This window comes from Daucus carota, chromosome 6, assembly GCF_001625215.2.
Source record: "Daucus carota subsp. sativus chromosome 6, DH1 v3.0, whole genome shotgun sequence".
NCBI classification, from domain to species: Eukaryota; Viridiplantae; Streptophyta; class Magnoliopsida; order Apiales; family Apiaceae; genus Daucus; species Daucus carota.
In genome coordinates, this window is record NC_030386.2 from 38,511,903 (window position 1) to 38,532,988 (window position 21,086).

The 21,086-nt window shown below is 33.2% G+C and overlaps 2 protein-coding genes across 2 annotated transcripts; one reads left to right on the top strand and one right to left on the bottom strand.

Annotated features, from left to right (window-relative positions):
• Positions 1-2,290: 2,290 nt before the first annotated feature.
• LOC108227304 (transcription factor bHLH74) lies at positions 2,291-5,985 on the bottom strand. Its single transcript, XM_064079605.1, has 9 exons — positions 5,715-5,985; positions 4,228-5,162; positions 3,923-4,138; positions 3,765-3,830; positions 3,603-3,671; positions 3,107-3,178; positions 2,897-3,025; positions 2,745-2,817; positions 2,291-2,652 (listed from the first exon to the last, which is right to left on the bottom strand). Exons 2-9 carry the CDS (start codon positions 4,783-4,785, stop codon positions 2,630-2,632), a joined length of 1,206 nt encoding a protein of 401 aa, XP_063935675.1. The 5' UTR covers positions 4,786-5,162; positions 5,715-5,985; the 3' UTR covers positions 2,291-2,629.
• Positions 5,986-14,036: 8,051 nt separating this feature from the next.
• LOC108224255 (AP2-like ethylene-responsive transcription factor CRL5) lies at positions 14,037-17,092 on the top strand. The gene is made up of 8 exons (XM_064079989.1): positions 14,037-14,315; positions 14,391-14,898; positions 15,081-15,163; positions 15,457-15,545; positions 15,615-15,688; positions 15,776-15,826; positions 15,917-15,993; positions 16,347-17,092. The coding sequence occupies exons 1-8, from the start codon at positions 14,171-14,173 to the stop codon at positions 16,940-16,942; spliced, it is 1,623 nt and encodes a 540-aa protein (XP_063936059.1). The 5' UTR covers positions 14,037-14,170; the 3' UTR covers positions 16,943-17,092.
• Positions 17,093-21,086: the final 3,994 nt, after the last annotated feature.

Sequence of the window (21,086 nt, forward strand, 5' to 3'; positions counted from 1 at the left end):
GCCTACTAAAAGGAGTGATTTTGATCAGTTTGGTGCAGGGCTCTAGATAGTAGATCCTATGCTTCTGACTCAACTGATTTTGATCAGTTTAGTGTTAGTTCTGGGCTGTAGATCCTATGCTTCTGACCAGATTAAGCACTCCTAGAACTCGATCAAGACTTGAGAAACTACCAAGGAAATGTAAATCTGTATACTAGTACGTATCTATAGTAGGAGCCTAGGAGGGTTTCTATATGTTCATGCCTTGCATTTCCGCCCTCGCTTCCTGTGTTTGGTGCTTTGTTAAAAACCAAACGTTTCTGATGTAAATAAGCAAGAATGAAAGAGATAACAAACAGTTGTAGGAAAATAAAGTTGTCCGAAAAGTGATTTCTTTTAAAAAAACCAAACGTTTCCAACGTAATTGAAATATCAGACGATACAAAAACTGTCCCCAATTTCCGCACAAGCTTGAACAGTCAGATTTAACATTTCACTTTAACTTGCTGGGGTTGAATGGCTAATTTATAATCGTACTCGATGTTAATTTGGAACTGGATCATAAAAACTTGTACTCAATTAAGAGAACTAAGACTTGCAATCAGGTAACAGACTCGACTTAAATTCACTGACGTCAAGTTTAACTATAAGTTAACCATTTAGCCCGAATTTGTTGCACAACTCGCGGTTAAGCTGGAGTATACGATTTTCGAGTGTGACAGTCCTATTTTCAAGCATCTTCACCCTGTTTGTTAGCATCTGGATCTCTTGTTTTACTTGTTCACATTCACATTCTTCACCTTGCTTGCCTCGTCCGAAGCTTTAGGCTGCAACACAGGATCAAATACCATCATGTTACGTTTAAATTATAGCTGAGGACATGGTGTTCACCATATTATGTATGATTAATATAACTCAATAAAATTATATCTAAAGTTCAGCAAAGATATTTAATTAAATATAATTGTCTATATGTGTTATTAAAGGATGGTAAGACAGAGTGTATTCAGGGCCGGCTCAAGACTCTTGGTGGCCTTAGGCGAATCAAATTTTTAGGCCTATTTTAGTAAAAAATAAAATAAAATTTGACATATGCTTTTCCTTTTAACAATATTATACTATAGTTTTTTAATATTTCATAATTCTTTGTTTCATCCTAAATTTTTTTATTAAAACAATTGTTTATAAATTGGTAGAAAATATATTGTGTAAATAATTGATATATCTAATTAAATATGAAGATAAATATTTTACTATTTAAATAATTTCACTGTAGATAGTTATGTAGTTATAATGAAATTTGTGAATTTAATTTAATTTTGATATTTATTGACATTTTAGCAAAATATAGAAGTTAAATTTTCAAACAAGTACAGAAATTATAAAATTAACTATTAATTAGTTTTAATAAATAGTATTTAGAATTTTACAAATATATTATAATAAAGCAAATTAAGTAATTTTAATTCTATGTTTTATAAATTTAAAATAGCATTAAAACTACAAATATTGAAAACTGAAAAATTGATAATTCATAAATACAATTATATAATTGAAAGTACAACTACAATAGAAAAACCGAACTTAAGAAATTATAATTAGTCACATTAATATAAAAATTTTATTTTTGTAAATCTCATTCATAAATAAAATCATTATTTTTTTATAATAAAATATAGTTTTAATTATATATATATAACTAGAGGCCTTATGTAATCAAAATTATATTTTTTGGAGTTTTCAAATATAAGCATATATATCTTTTTCCAATTTTGAAATTACAATGAAAATATATATATAATTTTTGGGGCCTTCAAATATTGGGGCCTTAGGCCACTGCCTAAATGGCCTGTATGGTGCGCAGGCCTGAGTGTATTACTTTTAACATATTCTCCGAACAGTGATACATTATACTTAATTAGATATATTTATCGCTAAGAAATTACTTCCATTGTTCTCTAAAATTGTTTATATGAGATATGAGGACTCAGTATTTTAAAACTCCTATAGAATGTAATAAGTTATTAAATTATATTTTATATGTATCTTAAAATGTGTAACGAGTGGATGGATGGTGAGCATATGACAGGACTATAATGTTTTTTAGGTATTCTTCATATAGTGATGCATTAGGCCATATATACTATTTAGCTAAGAGTGTTGTGCTCTATTGCCATGCTCAAACTTATTGTTTTCTATTTATTTAAAATCGAGCATCAGCTTTGAAGGCAAGTAATTGAACTTTCACAGACATTGTTAGATGAAGTGATGAATGGTTTCATCAAAGGAATGAAAACCAAATGAACAAAACTTTCCACACCAACCAATAACATATTTTCTATTCAAACTTTGTCTAGGAAAGCTCTTAATTAAATCTTCACACACACACTCTTTACTCTACGCCACAGAAGAAACAACCATCTTAGACTCAAAGTTCTGTCTAAATATACAAAAAATTTGTAAATAAGTCATCTTCTTCTGCTAAAATTCGAAGAACAAACAGTTGGGACACTGAGAACCTATACAACTTGGAAGAATCTTTGAACCATTTTCTTTTTGTTGCTAGGATAATAGGATCGTATCTGCAATCAATTTCTGAAATTAACTTCTTTGTTATGGAAATTTATAATTCTCTTCTCTTTGGTAGTTCTTATAAATCCAGCTTCGGACGTCCTGCAAACATTGCAGGTTTTGATGTTTAGACTACAGAGCCCGAAAACATAAGCATTTTGTGACTGATGAAAACTGAAGTTTGTAAAAATTACCAGTTGGCCCAAGATTATTGTTAGCATCAAATCCCATTTGAAGAAGATTATGCAGCTCATTGTCCCATACAGCCTGTAATTTCGAGCTACTTTAGTTTGATAAGCTCTGACAGATAACAGTGACAAGTTTACTTATAGAAACGCTTAATTACCTGAGGCATAGAGTGGTATGATGGGGTCGTATTTGGGATGCCTGGTATGTTCCCCAGTGGAAAAGGATGAGTTGGCCTTAATCCTTGATATCCAAGAATAGCTGCACTGCTACTTCTTGAATTGAGAAGCTACAAGTAATAATGCAAAGATGAAGCTCAAGAGGAAAGATTTGAAACTGAAGTTTTGCAAAGAATTTGATGTTTACTCACATCTTTTGAAAGAATTCGTTCTATATCGATATTCACCTCGGGGTTCACAGTTGCAAGTTTCATCGACAGAAACTGCAACAACAGAGCAATATCTCATTACTAAACACAAAAAACCAGATATGTATCATTAAACTTTTAAGTGCTACAGTATGCAGAAATTGACAATTTCCCTTTTCCTGCAGTACCATCCAACGTAGTTTAGAAGTGTATTCGGAACAGACTTAAATCACAGGTGCGAAGCAATTAAGTGATTTGCATACTAAATTGTTCAGTTGTGTTTATGTGGTGTAATATATTTGCCTGGGGATTTCCGGTACTAAAAACAGATCTCCCAAGACACACTAAATGGGTAAACATTATGTCGAGACTTGTTATAGCCAATTATGCTAGAGTGGCTGCCATTTGATCCAAGTTTACATACTTTTAATTCATGTTAGTTCTAATATGCTTAGTTATAATTAATAAAAATAAATAAAGAGGGTAGGGCTAATACTACCTCAACTTGCTGCTGCAGCGATTGCACATAGTTAATAATCTCATCAAGCATTACAGCCTTGCCAGTAATCTATAGTAGAAACGATATGAATAGTTAGCATCTCTCTAGAGGATTATTAAGATACAACAATTGAGAAAATTGCAGTTCAGTAACTTCAGTTACCTTATTGCATCCTGGTACAAGTTCTTGTAGCAATCTCATACGCTCGCTAATCCTCTCTCTTCTCACCTGCAAACAAAAAACTCGTGAGACCATTTAGACTTCAGAGTACTGCAAATTTTGGTTTTCATTATCCATATACTAGTTAGTGAAGACTTTACCCTTTCCGCCAAGCTGTGACTGTTCGTAGCCTGGCCTCTTTTGGCTCTCACATGGATGTAACTATCTTTAGCAGCGTCTCCGCTGTCAGAATTTTCTTTAGCTTGTTTACCACTTTGCTTACCCCTTGAATTTGAAGTAATGTTTTGTTCAGTTTTCTGTTTCCTACCATCCTCTTCTAAGCTAATTGCTGAAGGATCTTGTTGCTCTGAGTCATTCTGAGATTCATAACAATTATCAAACAATGAAATATAAACGAAATACAAATTCTCATAATTTGATTTCAGAAAATTCAAGATCATTGTACCTTGTTAGCATGAAGCAGTGAATCTGTATCTGCTGCTTTCCTTTTATTCTTCCGATCAGGTGATGTTTTATCATCAGGAATTTGACAATCCTTTCGAGAATGTGTACCAGTGAGCAAAGCCTTTTCCATCCCTCCTTTGTTGAGGGAGTAACTCATCTGCCCACAGTCAGGAATGCCATAAGAATTGACCATTTCTGAAAAACTTCCACTTCCAAAACCCGACAACTTTGGCACCATTTCACCAAGACCTGAATCAGATTGATAATGAACAAGGTGGGAAGAGCTGCCGATTGCTTGATTATCCACTGAATAACCTCGACTCGAGTAGCTACTATGACCCCCAAAATTCTCACTTTGATTTAAAGAAACCAGTGGATCCCAACCCGAACCGAAAGGGTCTGGCCCATTTATAGCTTTAAACATTGAAGCTGACCCCATTGCCTTTCCTGCAACCTTATCAGATAATGGATTTGTGCTCATCACTGATGAACTAACATTCAACAAGCCATCACCATCTCTATGGTGGAACCTCATATCACCATGATCCTCAGTCCCCATGATCTTAAATCAAATACAAAACCCCACAATCTACACTATAAAGCTCAACACCTCAAAAAAGAACCTTAATTCACTAGGTAAGCTAAACCAGGAGCCTAATGGTGGAGTATTTTACAGAAGAATATATTTATACATATAGGTAAAGTTAAATTGGTTTGACTGGTGATATCTTGCAGAACTAGACAAGGAACAAAACAAAGTCTGCAGCTTTATAGTACTAAGAGATGAGGTTAAAGCAAAAGAAAGAAGCCTCTTGCACTCAGCAGCATCCCATGGACACAAAGAAAAAGGGGAAATCCAATGTACCAGGCATAAAATCTACACAGCATCACCAGCTACATAACCCTTGTTTCAAAACCCCTAGGATCAAGTCTATTCTGAAAATGAGAAAAAGTATACTCAGAGACAAGAAAGTATGAACCTTTCAGAGCTTAAAGTAGTCTCACACACACACATACACAGCACAACTGCACAAGTGAATGGCACTAGCTAAGTAACAGCTCAGTATAATACTAACAAAATAAAGCAGATTCCCTTTTCTTTTTTTCTCACTTTTTCTTTATCTTTTCTTGGTTATACTTACATCACACTCTTATTTAGTATCAATCTCCAGAATCCCCAGTCAAACACTAATTATACACCCAACTTAAATAACTCTGAAACAAACTGTTCCAAGATCATGAGTGTTCAGAGGAATGAAAGGGATTGAAATCAACCAATTCTTAAATTTAATGCTTTAAATCAAGAATTCTTGAAAGCCCATTTCAAGCAACTTTTTTTATTGATATTCTAACATCACCATATAGCATTAAATTCTCCTAATGCATCAAATGCTACAAAATACTAAATGGGTATCTGCAGAAACTTGAAATGCATGAACATATATAAAGAAAAAATAGAAAATGATAAGAGCAAGAGGCTTTGCTTACCTGCCCAGGCTAACTGGTGACATATAAGACTTTGAAGGACAGAATAACTACTGCAAAACAAGTATATAAAAAGAGAAAAAGAGAGTAACTACTGCAACTGCTCCTACTGTTAATCTACACCATATTTAACTCCTTTAAGCTTCTTTTAACTAGTAATTAATCTTGATTAGTATAATAATAAAATATTAATTAACTTTCTTGAAGTTCTCAAAGCTCATAATAGATTGAAGAGGTTGTTGTTCTTCTCTTCAAGCCCAAGCTTTGTTAGCTTGCTTGCTTCACATATCTTTTTTGATTTTTTAACTGACACAATTTTTGCCAACTGTTAGAAAACTAGATCTCTCTCTACTTGCTGTTACACACTCATTTTTCTCAGTGCCAACTAATCCAACAACTCTTTTTCAAACATACATTATCATGTCTTTTCTCATTTGGATCATGGACAATGTGAAACTAAATTTTTTTTCTTACTAAAATACAGATTATATTTGATTTAAGTATGTAACAAATGGATGGCTTTGATCGAACAAGTCCAAGAAAATGCAGCTTCTTGTGAGAAAACTGTAATAATTGTGTGGAATTATTATATATAATTGTGGGTTAATGTTGTTTAAGCTGTGTGTCAGTGCAATCTTTAGTTTTTTTCTTTTGCTTTGAGCCCTTTGCTTCTCTCAAGTCTCAACATAAGGAATAATGGAATCTAATCAATATAAATACTTGATTGTCCTTGTACGTTTCCAGCTGTAAGCATCTACTTGTATCACACACTTGCTGCTTCTTGAAAGATTGTTGGAAATACTTGGAATTTAATTCTACCCGGCAGCTAAAAAAGTTAAATTAAATATTTTATACATACGAACCAATATTATGAACGTTAGCACTTTGTAAGAAGAATAATAACATCCGCTTTTTTATTATAAATTTGAAATTTCGATCATCAATATAATAAATGAAATTGAATTCAGTTACAATTTTAAATTTATTCTTTCAACATATATACAATAATAACTGCCAACAATTTGCTAAAAAAATTGATTTATTTAAAAGTTATAGATTAATTTTTAAAAAATATATTACTAATTTACCGATTATATTCTGATTTAACTAAAAAATTTCGACTTATCAAAAAAAATCTGAAATTTTTTTCATAAATTCTAGATTAACTGATGAGTTCCGATTTCCGATATGTGCGATCATAATTGTTAATAATAATTTATACATAACATTTTTTTAAAGAGAATAAGATGCGAGTCAAGTACTAAAGCTATTTGGTCAACAGTTTGCACGGTTGTGATCTTGCTGGAAACACAAGTAACCCCGGAATTAATGGCTTGTGATCCAGTGTGAAACACTGCAGATTTAGCTAAGGATCATCATGCAGGTATATATTAAAATATGAGACATTTCTTATGACAAAAAAAAAAATAAAAAAATGAGACATTTCCATAAATAAAGTCCCACAATTAGTGCAATACAGTGAGGAGAATAAAAAAGAATGGGAGAACTGATAAATGTTAAATGATGGATTATGATTGGGATGCCACACCTAACTTATCAGTGTGGGTTCTCACACCAAATCATTCTCCAGACTTCCTTTGGTGAGGCCCTTAGATTCGAGATCTATCAAATAGGAGTATATTTTCTTTGTTGGAAATTTTGTGACTTGTAGTGTGGAGTAGGTACACTTTATTATTGTTTCTAAGTGTAACTATGTAGCTAATCTTTATTAGAATCAATGATTGTGTGCTTAATATTTGACTTGGATTAGGAGAAATAAGAAGGGTGTTAACAACAATTTTTTATGAATATATGCGTGTTTTTGATTGAAAAGGTTTTGATGGTGACTGATGTAAAGTTGGAAATAGTGGAATTTAATCACATTGTGAGGATATGGGGAAATTTTAGTTATCCAGAACATCTTGGATTCAAGATATGCCAGTATAGAAGAAGACACTTATGGATAATTTAACTTAAATCAGTCTCGAATTATCAACTAATTGGGCGGATTTGGAGGATCCTCCAAATCACAAATATAAATCGAAATTCTGGGATATATTAAAATTTTGTTGAATATTTTTGTTTACAATCATATAAATCGATATAGATATAAGAATACTTTCAACGCTATATATTAAAAATATTTCATGTAAATTTTTTATTAAACTTATAAAATATTTGGATATAATATGTTATTATTATTTAAAGTTGTTATAAATATAATATATTATTTAAATATAATTATAGTTGATTTGAAATCTTTTGTTATTTTTATCTTTTATTTTACATAATATGCTCAAATTGTATTTAAATCATATATTAATGAATTTTAGTTAAAAACCGTGCCAGATCGATTTTTAATCTGACAACACATGTATTAGTAATGCTCTAATATTGAGAAAACTTCAATATCTAGATTTTCAGCTTAATTTCTTTTTATCTTCTAATTCCGTCTCCAATTAGATTTTTGGACTTTCGATTCCATCCCTAATTCCACAAACGCCGTACTATCAATCAGTATAACGTTAATTTTTATATCGATCGGTATAACGTTAATTTTTATATCCAATTGGAGTTGGTTGTAAGCAGAGTTGACCTCGATTTCACCTCAAAAGCCTAAAATATTTGGTCAATTAAAGAATGAACTAAAACTAAAACTTAATAGAGAGGAATAAGTTGGTGCCATGACAAGCGTGCAGCAAGAGCACGCCATGGTGTTGATTAAGGTGGGGGCTAATTAGGGAGATGAAGATATGCGGTCCTGCCTAATTAGCAATGATGGGTTTGATATGTTACCTTAAAGAAGAATCTTACACTTGTATCATTGTTTTCTTTTACTCTAATCTTTCTTTTTACTACTATATTAATTACACTTTACACTCTTTTAATCATTTCTTAAGCTTTGCTCCTCCCTTTTTTCAGTTCCACTCTCCTGTCTCCATGCTTTGCTATTACAATTATTGTTTGTTTCCTTTTTTGAGATTTAATGTAGGGATAATTAATTTCAGGTTTACAGGTAATTGAAATTGAGATTGACAAGGGCCCAACTGAAAACCCACTTGGTAAATGGGTTTTGGGCCTTCTCAGATGGTTCTGCAACATACTCACTCCCCGTGTTCGGGCGAGTAGTATATATTTGGGAAGCGGACAATTTAATTTTTTTTTTTTTGTCACAAGAATTTAAATTTTTTGTAACATATAATTTTTAAATCTTTGTAAATAAGTTTCTTCAAAATAAAAGTTCTTTGTGCAAATTTTACTAAATTTTTATTCAGAAATAAAAAATTTGAAAATTTGTTATAAAAATAAATTTTATACGAACTCTAAGGTTTGGTGTTCAAGTGTTATAATAAAAGAGGAATATTTATGTAAATTTACGAATTGATCGTTAAGAAAAATACTGAGTAGGAAAATTATGAAATGGCGTAGAATGAGATATAAACTGAAATGTAATTATAAATAGAGGAATTTCGGACATTTGGGTCAGAATTTTTATTTCTCTAGGCTATATAAAGTTTCTTTAAAAGATCTGTCCAAAAAAAAAAAAGTTTCTTTAAAAGACTCAGCCCATCAAGCATGTCATGGTAGGATATTGGTGAATATAAGCCCACTAGAAAATGGTCACCACAGCCTAGTAATATTTTATATTTTCAAAAATCATGTAAAGCCCGTCTGAAGAGAGGCTGGGCCTCATTATATTTTATTTTGTCAGGAGAGAGGTTGGGCCTTGTGCAGGGGAGAGGGGACATGTTTGAGTATTCTGAAATAAGTTATATTTGAAAATTTTTAAATAAAATATTACTATTTATTTATAAATAAAAAAGTTATTCGGCAGTGAAAAATAAATTGAAGTCTATAAGTTTCAATCCGTTTGAATACAACTGTTAATAACTTTTAGTTTTTTATGTATGATATTAGTAATATAATGATAAAATATTACAAACTATCGCTTAATGAAATATATTTGTATATAATTAGATTTTTAAAACTGAACTAAGTATTTTAATTTTTTTATATTCTAACTTGTAAATTAAAAAAGACGCCTTACAACTTACAAGTGTATTAAACAAAATGTAATTATAATTTACAATTTAAAAGATGAATTTAACGATATAATAAAGAAAAATATAGTGCAAAAATATATAAACAATAATAAATATTTAAATTAAATAAATAAGTATGAATAGACATTTGTTCATTCTTCTGATATCATATTAAATTTATTTAAAAAATTACACAATCTTGGATATGTTTGGACCATGTCGAAATCGGATATCAGATAAATCGAGGATTTTAGTCAAATCAATAAAATACTGGGTATTTAAATTACTGGCTGGGAACCATCAGTATTATATAATTTGATAAGTGTTTGGTATTCATTATTTGTAAATATATAAATCAAAAAATTCAGAAATAAATTTGTGACTAGTGCGAATTAAGATAAGCCACACCACACCCTGGTTTTGGACTGAGTCGAATCCTCCACAGTTGCCGTTCTATAAGAGCTGATCAAGTACTCCGGGGGAGTTTCTATATGAAATTATCTGGAGTTCATAATACTAAAATGACATTTTTGTATCTTAATGACATCTTAACTTTGTTTAGCTAACTTAATACTGTACTAATTTACAGAGTAAATGTCAGATATTGTCAGTAAATTTAACTGCAAAACCACTGCCTGTCAGTAATTAACAACTACAGAATCTACACACCCACTTTATAACCAGTATCAAATATCATTATATCGAATCTGAGAAAGATTAAAGCTTTATTTAAATTTCCTCCACAAACTGAGAGTGGGTGGATTAACAATGATTACCACTAATCAAAGTTAGTATCCCACTTGTACATGCATAAATCATAAATCATCTCCTTCTCCGTAGTACTACTCTCTCCCATCCACCATAAAATCATTCGCTTTGAAAATCTGTCCCTTGTTATCAAGCCTTCGTGCGCGTTAATCTGTTCATGTTTGCATGCTGTTATGCAACCATAAATTGTCGTCTGTCAGGGAATTTTATCGAAATTAAAGAGTAAATCTGCAGTTAAATACCTTAAGGGGACTAAACCAAGATTTTAGTACAGGGGATCAAGAAGTGTCAATTAAGTTTCCAATTTTTTCGCGTTTTTGACATGAAGGAGACATATGGTTCATAATTAACGTGGAAGGTTAATGAATTATACCGTCAAACTCATGTGTTAGTGTTTGAATTAGTTATTTTGTAATACGGAATGAGAACTTCATTATTTCCATTCTCGATCATCAGTTCCATCTAACATCCAAACGCCTCTTAAAATTTATGTATTTTTGGTGGGATCAGGGCTCACCGAGTATTTTTGCAGATTTAGAATTACAGAAATGTTTGTTTATTTTATGAAAAAAATATAAAAATATTTTGAGGTGTTATACATGGTTCCAGAAAGGGCAACACAGGGAATGTGAACGTTTAGCTTTGTATAGACAAAGTAGCAACAGTTGTAGGTAAAATAAACGAGACTGTTTTGGGGACCCTATAGCACATCATAGTTGGAATATATGAAACATAAAAGCAATTGAGAGACCAATTCCATCATGTTCAGGAAGTAGGTGTTTGACCACACTACACCTTCTTTATGCTGTTGATTAAAAAAAAAAGCAAGAAATTAATCCATATGATACTATACTCCATTACTCCTCATTATCCCCTTTTTCGAGTCTTGTTTTATTGTATCCGTGATATTTTGGTATTTTTACACGAGAGGAGTTAGGCTTTTGTTTTCCTCGATCCGTTTGTGGAAAAAAACAGAAGCACTTTTTAAAAATACTATTTTTTCTCTCAGCTTCACTTCTTCCCCAAACTCTTTAATCACTTATAAATCTTAACTTGCTTCTAAATTCTACTTCATTTTTTTACTTAAATGAAAAAGCACTTATTTTAAGTTCACTCAAATGGCCCAATAATATTGCTGTGTGATGCCGGAAATTCTGTAGTACAACAATGATTTGAACAAAATAAACGAAAATCGAGTTCGTATACTTCGTTCCTGATTAGTAATACTGGTATTTTGGGTCGAGACCAACGCGGTTTGGCTCGAAAACTGGCGTTTTGAACGTTTATTTAACCAAAAATACGGTGACCTTTGGGGATTGCGATATTCCATAATATTATCGAAGAAAATTGATGGGTCAGCTGGAAACAACGAAACATACATATTGTCCAAATATATGACAAAAATTGCAGAAAACGACTAGTGATACCGTACTCTTTTTCCTTTCTGACTTGTACTGCCCTGTTTTAATAATTTGGCTTCATCTTATTGTTTTTTTACAGCATTATTTTCGGTTGTTTTTGGTCTAAGAACTTGAAATTTTAACCAAAATATGTATTTACATGAACCGATGGTTCGTTTGGATGATCAATTGAAGATTTAAGCGACTTATTTGGATGGTAAAAAAGTGAAAAAAGAAAAGGGATAGGTTTGGGATTGAATGAGTTAGATGGTGACTAGTCGTGTACATTCAATGTTAAGATTCCTGTATGTTTATATAATGTAGCTTGGGAAACTTGACAATGAGGATCCATTTATTTTGTTTCTGAATCCACAGATTTAGACTTATCTGAATATTGCGTATGACACAACGCCGACAAGCTGCCAGAATTAATGTTTGCAGCTACCGTACTACTGTACCGGTACGAATCTATACATACATGAATTCTAAACCTTCAAAATTTTTACACAAAGGACTTCAACAACACCTCTTCGCATTATCTCATGAGCGTCCCGTGTGACTGGACGGTGACGTTTAAGACTTTCTCTCTTGAGATCATGAGTTCGATTTTCTAGACGCTGCTGGGGTAAGTGGGCTACGATGCTCGAAGTATGAGTGTGCTGCCCAACCATATTAGTCGAGAGGCGCAAACCCACCAGGATACGGGTTTAAAAGAAAAAAAAGAGACCTCCTTAGCATTCGCATTTATATATCGATATTTTGCCAAGACCGACTAGATCGATTTATATATGCAATGCCAGTACTACCTGTAGACTAATATAGTACTGTAATACTGTAATACAAACACAGGTACTCTCCTTTCCTGTTAGACTGTGGTCTCTGGGTCTACGCTGCCGTAGTGCATGCATTACCCTTCCTTTCCAATATTAAAAATCCATAGTATTACATATTGTATCCCAGCATCCTAGCAAATAGTTCGGTTTACTTTAATCACTTGTTCAGTAGAGCAGGGATAAGCAATATACTCCCTCCGTCCCCCTGAGTTATATACATTGGGGGACGGGGACGCGGCACAGACTTTAATGCTTCCGTAAAGCATAGTTCTATAATTTATTTTCAAGATTTTTCTTTTCTGAATAAAAGTTTGAATGTTATATTTTTATACAGAAAAAGAAAATTTTAAAAATAAGTTATGGAACAATATTTTATAAGAGCATTGAAGTGCGTGTCGAGCAGTGAAAAAGAAACGTATACAATTAAATGGGACAGAGGGAGTAATAGACTGAGGAGTATTTTAAATATTTTCTTGTCACATAAAATTTGATTTTTGAATATAGAAACATTTTGTTATTCGACTCCGGAGGCCCGTGCATGCAGGGACGTATTTAGAGGAGGCAGTGGGAGTACTTGCCCCCACTGACCTTCTCAATAGGTATATATTTACACTATCATTCTCATTAAATTGTTTATCTGCCCTCATGGTTGAGGTGTTTTATCTTAATCCAAGAGGTACAGGTTCGATTCATTAGCGGTTCTTAGCCCATCTACAACCAAGTTCTTAAGACGTATAATTGTAAAAATTCGACTCGGTTCGTTAATATCCCCATCTAAGCAAACAATCCATTTTACCTACTTTCTTTCTATCTCTCCAGTCTCCACAGAAATTATAACCCTTTGGCGCCCTTTAAAAGACCATCCCACTCACCTCTCACTCTCAGTCACTCTACTATCAACTACTCACTGGAAACCATATATTTCCCTCTGTGCTACACAAACTTATTACTGTAAAACACAGTTGCTAGCCTGAGGTTTTAAGCTAGGGTTCAAGGGCATCAATTGTTCATAAAGTAGAGACCAGCCCAAGGCTGCAGACAAGTTCTTTTCTTCTGCATCATGTAACATAGAGGCTTCAAAATCTTTGCTTGTCTATAGACTGAGGTCCCTGTAGTCTGTAGTGTAGCCTGTGCTAGGGTCTACTCTTTCATACATTTATATTTGTTTCTGTTAAAGGAACAAATTTGGCTCTGAAGAATATTTGCTAGACTGGACTTTTGTAGAAGATAGAATTTTTGGCTGGTTGTTATTATTATATCTGCACTCTTCTTGGCTTCATTATTTCTCTGCAGCCAACTACAAGTTCTCAGTTGATTTAAGCAAAAAGATAAGTGCTTAGATTTTCTTATATCATTAGAATATCTAACAAAAGAGTTCTTGAAACCAAAATAAGTCAAAAAAAGAAGAAACTAAGATGAACTCTAGTAACAGTAATAGTAGTGCTCCAAACTGGCTAGGTTTCTCCCTATCACCTCATCTGAAGACTGAGGATCATTATCAACCTGCTGCTGCAGCTCATAATGTTTCTGCAAGCCTCTACATCTCAGCATCTTCTAATGGTGAGAATTTTTTTTTGAAATTTTTCTGTTCATGACTATGATTTACCAGACACATTCTTTTTACTCTTTTGTAAGGTATGGTGTCAAGTTCTTCCCCAAGATTGGAGAATTTCTTAGGAGGAGGGCATCATCAATATGAAAGTGGTATAGAAAAGTATCACTCTCTTGACATTATTCAGCAGCCCTTTAGTACACAAGAAGAGATGCAATACCTTTCTGGCCTAACTAGCCAGAATATAATGTATCAAACCTTGCCACAAGGAGAACACAGAGAAGAAGGCCAGGTTGGGGACTGGATTCTGGGCCAGCATATGATTTCCTCTGGCCTGATTGTTGATGTTGGTTCTGGTTCTGTTGGGTCAATGGGCTGTGGGGATTTACAGTCTTTGAGCTTGTCTATGAGCCCTGGCTCTCAGTCAAGCTGTGTGACAGCATCAAGGCAGATCTCACCCACTGGCACTGTGTGTTTGGCCATGGAGACAAAGAAGAGAGGATCTGAAAAGATGGGTACCAAGCAGCCCTCTCATAGAAAGTCATTGGATGCATTTGGGCAGAGAACATCTCAGTATAGAGGTGTCACAAGGTTGGTAAACTACTCCCTCCGTCTCATTCGTTTTTTCCGCAATAATCTAGATTGTTAGCAAAAATAATAATCTATATTTAATTTGTCATAATTACTGAATATGGAACTAGGGATGTAATTTTTTAAAAAAATTTTCTTGTAAATTATTTACATTATTTGAATGTGCTTCTTTCTTGTCTTAGGCATAGATGGACTGGTAGATATGAAGCACATTTGTGGGACAATAGTTGCAAGAAAGAGGGGCAAACAAGGAAAGGAAGGCAAGGTTAGTGACTTGGTTGTTAATAAATCACCAAGAAAAACATATTATTCAAAACAAAACAAAAAAGTCACTATAGAACTGCTATATTTGGCTCATCTTTCTTGACAATCTAATCAATGCTTCTGCTATTCATTGACACATGTTTGTGCTCTTTGGCATTCTGCTTTCCAAATCCATTGGTGCATATTGCTTCAGTTTATCTTGGTAAGCCCTTTTGTTTCGATTAAAATGAAATTAAAACACGCGTAACAATGACAAGGATTATCAGTACTAAGATACTTGGTATGCTATATCAGGGGGTTATGATATGGAAGAGAAAGCCGCAAGAGCCTATGACTGTGCTGCTCTTAAGTATTGGGGAGTTGCAACACATATAAATTTCCAGGTATTGAAATTTTATATTCAAGATTTTAACTAAAGAACAATGTGGTTTATTGGCCTGCTCTTGTTGCAGTTGGAAAATTACCAGCAGCAGCTCGAGGAAATGAAAAATATGACCCGTCAGGAATACGTTGCCCATCTAAGAAGGTAGAAATAAGTTTAAATTTAACTGTCTCAGAATGTAACATACAGAAATCCAGTGTTCCAATTAACATTTTTTCAATTCGTGTTCAGGAGAAGCAGCGGTTTCTCCAGGGGAGCGTCGATGTACAGAGGGGTGACCAGGTTTCTAATATTTTTCAGAACAAAATCTTTGATGTTGACATAATAATTTTGTGGGAATTCATTTTGGTTCTTGTGACTAATTTCAAATAGGCATCATCAGCATGGAAGATGGCAAGCTAGGATTGGCCGCGTTGCAGGAAACAAAGATCTTTATCTCGGGACATTCAGTAAGTTTCTGCAGTATTGTTCATGAATGTCTGGACCAAAATCCAGTTCTAATTGTATCATCTAAACCATTATTCTCCCATAATTATCTCTGATTATGTAATATAAAGCTGCAATGTCCTAGCTCATCATTTCGAAAGCACCTCAGAGTGTTCACTTTCTTGACTGTTTTTAAGCCACTACAGAGATATGCTTTTACAAAAGCTGTTGTTAGTCCAACAAAACCTCTTTAGCAGGACAAATCAAAGTGGACCTTTAATTATGAGGCTTTTCTTTCGATCATATACAAAAAACTAGAACTTTAAGAGTATAGACTGTTGAGATGTAACACGATACGATGTGGGAATTTTTTTAGGTACCCAAGAAGAAGCTGCAGAAGCTTATGACATAGCTGCAATCAAATTCCGCGGGGTGAATGCTGTCACAAACTTTGACATAACACGATACGATGTGGAGAAAATTATGGCAAGCAATACTTTGCTTGCTGGAGAGCTTGCAAGGCGTAACAAAGACAGAGAGACCACCAATGACGCGATCACTACATTTGTTAGCCCGATGAAAACTAATAATGAGGAAGGTATCCAACAGGGGCAAAATCCAAGCGTTTTGGATTGGAAAGTGATGCAGCAAAAACAAAATGCTGCTGGACAGCATTACAAGGACTCCGCTTTCTCAATGGCCTTACAGAACCTGATTGGCAGTGAGACGAACTCGAGTCAACTAATAGGCAATCAAGCAACTAAGATCAACAACCACCATTTGTCAACCCCTTCTTCTTTGGTCACAAGCTTGAGTAGTTCCAGAGAAGGGAGTCCTGAGAAATCAGGCGCCGCGGTGATACCCTTTGCGACGCCATCCATCTATAGTTCTTGGATCACTTCATCTCAGTCAAGAGCAGCTCAAATTTCTGCAGCTAACTTGCCAGTTTTTGCTGCCTGGAATAGCTCTTAGAGGGTTTTGTCGCTTGTTGCATGTGAAGGTTTTGCATGAGGCAGAAAAAAGAGAAAATTGAAAGAAATGTTTGGTACGATCTGTAGGATGATTAGTCCTAGTGGAGGACATAGTGGGGCCGGTTAATATGTAAACCATGTGATTGGGAACTTGTCAACTAATCACCTTTGTTGAAATCAAATTTTGCAAAATTGGAGGGAATGATTTCATGGGGACCTTTTTCTAAGTCATGCCTAGAACTGAATCGAATTATTTACTTATAAGTAGTATTTTCTGATTAAATTTTAAAATTATATTACTAATTTATCCATTATATTATAATTTGACTAAAATTTTTTGTTTTATTATAAAATTCTATATAAATTTTGAATCGGTAGGTATCAGTTATTTTCAATTTCTAATTTATACTACCATAGTAATGTTATATGCTGTTTGAACTTAATCGAGTCAAATTATAAACTATGTCTATCATGAAGTCAAAATGTTGAGAAATGAACTTGAGTTTACTGATAAAATTATTTGAAAACTAGAGTTAAATCTGATGTCAAGAAAGTTATTTTGTTTAATTATATTTTGAAGTCACAAAATTAAAATAAATCAAGGTTGATTTCAACACATCCAAAAATCAAATTAAAAATATCAAACAAAATTAACTCTAATTCGGACAAAATTATTTAGAATTAAGTTGAACTCGAGTTTTCAACATCCGTACCCAGACTCAATGTTACACATGAGAAAATGATTAAATCTACTTTAATGTTTTGTTGATCGAAAGTACAAAACCAGCTTAATGCCCTTCCAATAATGTAAAAAGTATATTGTTGCATAGAGCTTTGACCAGAATATATCAATCCATGCCCAAAATGTTCCCAATCTACATGACAAAATGATTGCCAATTACTAATCTACTCTCTGCATCAAGCTTTCCCAAAGCTAAAAGAAATTCCCTCATTATTCAATAAAGCTGAGGGAGATATTCTCATAAATATTTAGCTGTATTTAGTTGATTCATGTAAGAATTAGATGTGCCATAATTAGATATAATGCCTTTCATTAATTACTTCTTTTATGTTAAAAGCTAGTATTCCACTAAAAAACGACTTGAGCTTTTGAAATTCCTTTAGTAGTGTTAAGGAAAAGTAGTTTCACGTCCTGGGGTGCCACTAAATTAAGATTTATCTTACTATTAATCATCTGGTCGCTTTAATAATTACAGGTAAAACTTGACACGTGAGATAGGATGGCTATTATTTAATAAAATATATTGTATTTTAATATTGTGTTATTTATGTGTCTGTTTTCATTGAGTAACTCATAACGCGCTCATTTGACTAATAAGCATGTTAAAAATGAAAACTTATTTATTTTGGGGTAAAATTAAACATACATGTATATATATATATATATATATATATATATATATATATATATATATATATATATATATATATATATATATATATATATATATATATATATATATATATTAAAATTAATAATTTTAAGAAAGTAAATATTTAGTTTTAGGAGAAAAATTGTGAACATGATTTTCAAATAGTTATTTTAAAACTCATGTTATCTATCTTAGTTCACCAGTTGGACTCTTACTCATATCATCTCTAAAATATCCTCTATTACCCCTTAATTTGGAATATTTGTCTTCAAAAAATCACACAAATTTTAAATTAATACTCCCTCCGTTTCTTTTTTCTTTTCCTGTTTGTGATGTCGGTACTGTTCATAACATGAGACAAATTACTAATTTACATCTAATCTATAAAACTAAATATAGTCATGAGTGATCTTGTTAGATTCGTATTTACGAGCACTTTAATACGGTGAAGTTTTTATATTTAATGCTACTACGAAATGAAAGATATTAACAATCAAAAGTGTGTGTTGGCAACGTGAAAAATACAAACAGGAAAAATATTTAGAGACGGAGGGAGTAGCGTGTTCTTTACAGTATTAGATTATAGCAAGATCTAAAAGGTCAAGGACACTCACTATATTTAGCAGACATTGAGGAATTTGTGGCACAGATAGTTGAAATTATTGTACATTATGAGGCCGTTTGGGTGAGCTTAAAATAAGTGCTTCTTGCTTAAAATAAATAAGTGGAGTAGAAGTTAGAAGCAAAATAAGACTTATAAGTGATTAAAGTGTTTGGGAAATAAGTAGAAGTCCTGAAACAAAAGCTAGCATTCCTAGCTTTTTATAAGTGTTTCTTAACTTATTACACAAACGGTACGAATAAGTGCTCATAACTTATAATCCAGAAGCTGGGCTTATAAGGTGGAAACAAACACCCACTATATTCTTAAACTACTAGTGATATCCAATTAGGCATATGTGAGAGTACTAAAGTAGGCTAATAAACGCTTATTAGGAAGTGGGTATACGTATATCTGAGCTGATCAATCACACTCAGGAACAGAAATATACGAGACTTTGGGCTTTTAAGTCGACTTTTGAATGTCATTAGACACTGTAGTCGGGGGATTATTAATGTCCCGTCCGGGATACAAGACACGTAAGTCTAAATTATTAAAAAAAGTTAACATTGTATTTAATATTTTTTTAATTATGATCACAGTTTTATAAAAATGTATGATCTCTGATACTATATTCATTTGGATATTAATTGGATAAAATTGTTCGATAATGATTTTTATTTTTATAATTTTTTTTGCCGAATTTTTATAATCAAACATACTTAAATATTATATATGATAGGATTTCGGTCATTTGTCCAAAACTACAGTGTTTTGTTAAAGATGATCAGCCTAGACTTAGAGCAGAGTTCATAGGGGTCAAAAGATTAGGACAACACTTGTGACTTTATGTTGGAATTTTGCTGAGATGAATACCTAAACAAAGTAATTATGATTGGTTTTTTTTTTTTTTTTGACAAAATGCAAATTCATTCCATTAAATTAAAACAAGTCTAGTCGGGACAGATCCCCAACTGACAATGCAATCAGGTTAATAAACAATAAAACGAGCTAAACAAATAGCCTCATTGTTTCCAGACTGCTTAACACAATGAATCCAATGATTCTTGAAATTGAAAATGAATACAAAGGCTTCTCGAGTAATCCAGCCTACATCAATCCCGAAAATGGTAGCTTCACAATTGACCTTCACAATAGTTCCATGGCTGTTGCGGTGTTCAGACGACTCAGTTGTAAAAACTAAGCAATGAGGAACAAGAATCCTCGAACAATGAACAACTATAATTTGTGAAAGGTGAGCACATGCGATCACCACCGTTCCAAGCATACCCCAGCTATCTACATGCCGGGAGCCAGCTATAGACATGCCGAAAGTATCAATGATGCGATAAACCAGATCTCCCAAAACTCCATCCCAATCATTCTCATTGATAATGCGAGAAGACATAACAACCACAAATATAACACCCAAAAATTGGGTACTAAATCAACACACGCCAAAAGGCGAGACGGAAAAACACAATCGGACCTTTGATTTCAAAAGATCTGATTTTTTCAGAAAACAATCAAGTCCAAGCTCAAATCCGAAAAAGATCTGAAAATAAAACTCGATTGGAATCTTCGAGGTTTAAGCAACACTCGATTTTATTGAAAAACAAAAAACAGGTAAATAGTGGAGAAGATGGGAGAGCGAAAATGATTTGGTGGATGTAGAGGATGAAGGTGAAGAATGGAGAAGTGACAGCTAATTTTGGGAGTCGACTCTCAAAACCCTTATTTGAGAGAGAATAACAGTAGAGCTGTTCAAGTAATTATGATTGCTTTAGTCAAATTAAAATGATTACTTTTCGTTTGTTGCGGACAGGTAAGATCAGATAAAAACATACTTAAGGGGATGTTTGGAGTGAGGTTGGTAATGAGAATCGGAAATGGGAATGGAGAGTATGGGAATGGGGATTAACGGGAATGAGAATGATATAGTAACCCAGAGTATGGTAAGAGTATGATTTAACCACCTAAAAGGATGGCGTTCCCATTCCATAACACCACAGGGAATAATAATATACATGGTTCCAGACAGGGCAACACAGGGAATGTGAACGTTTAGCTTTGTATAGACAAAGTGGCAACAGTTGTAGGTAAAATAAACGAGACTGTTTTGGGGACCCTATAGCACATCATAGTTGGAA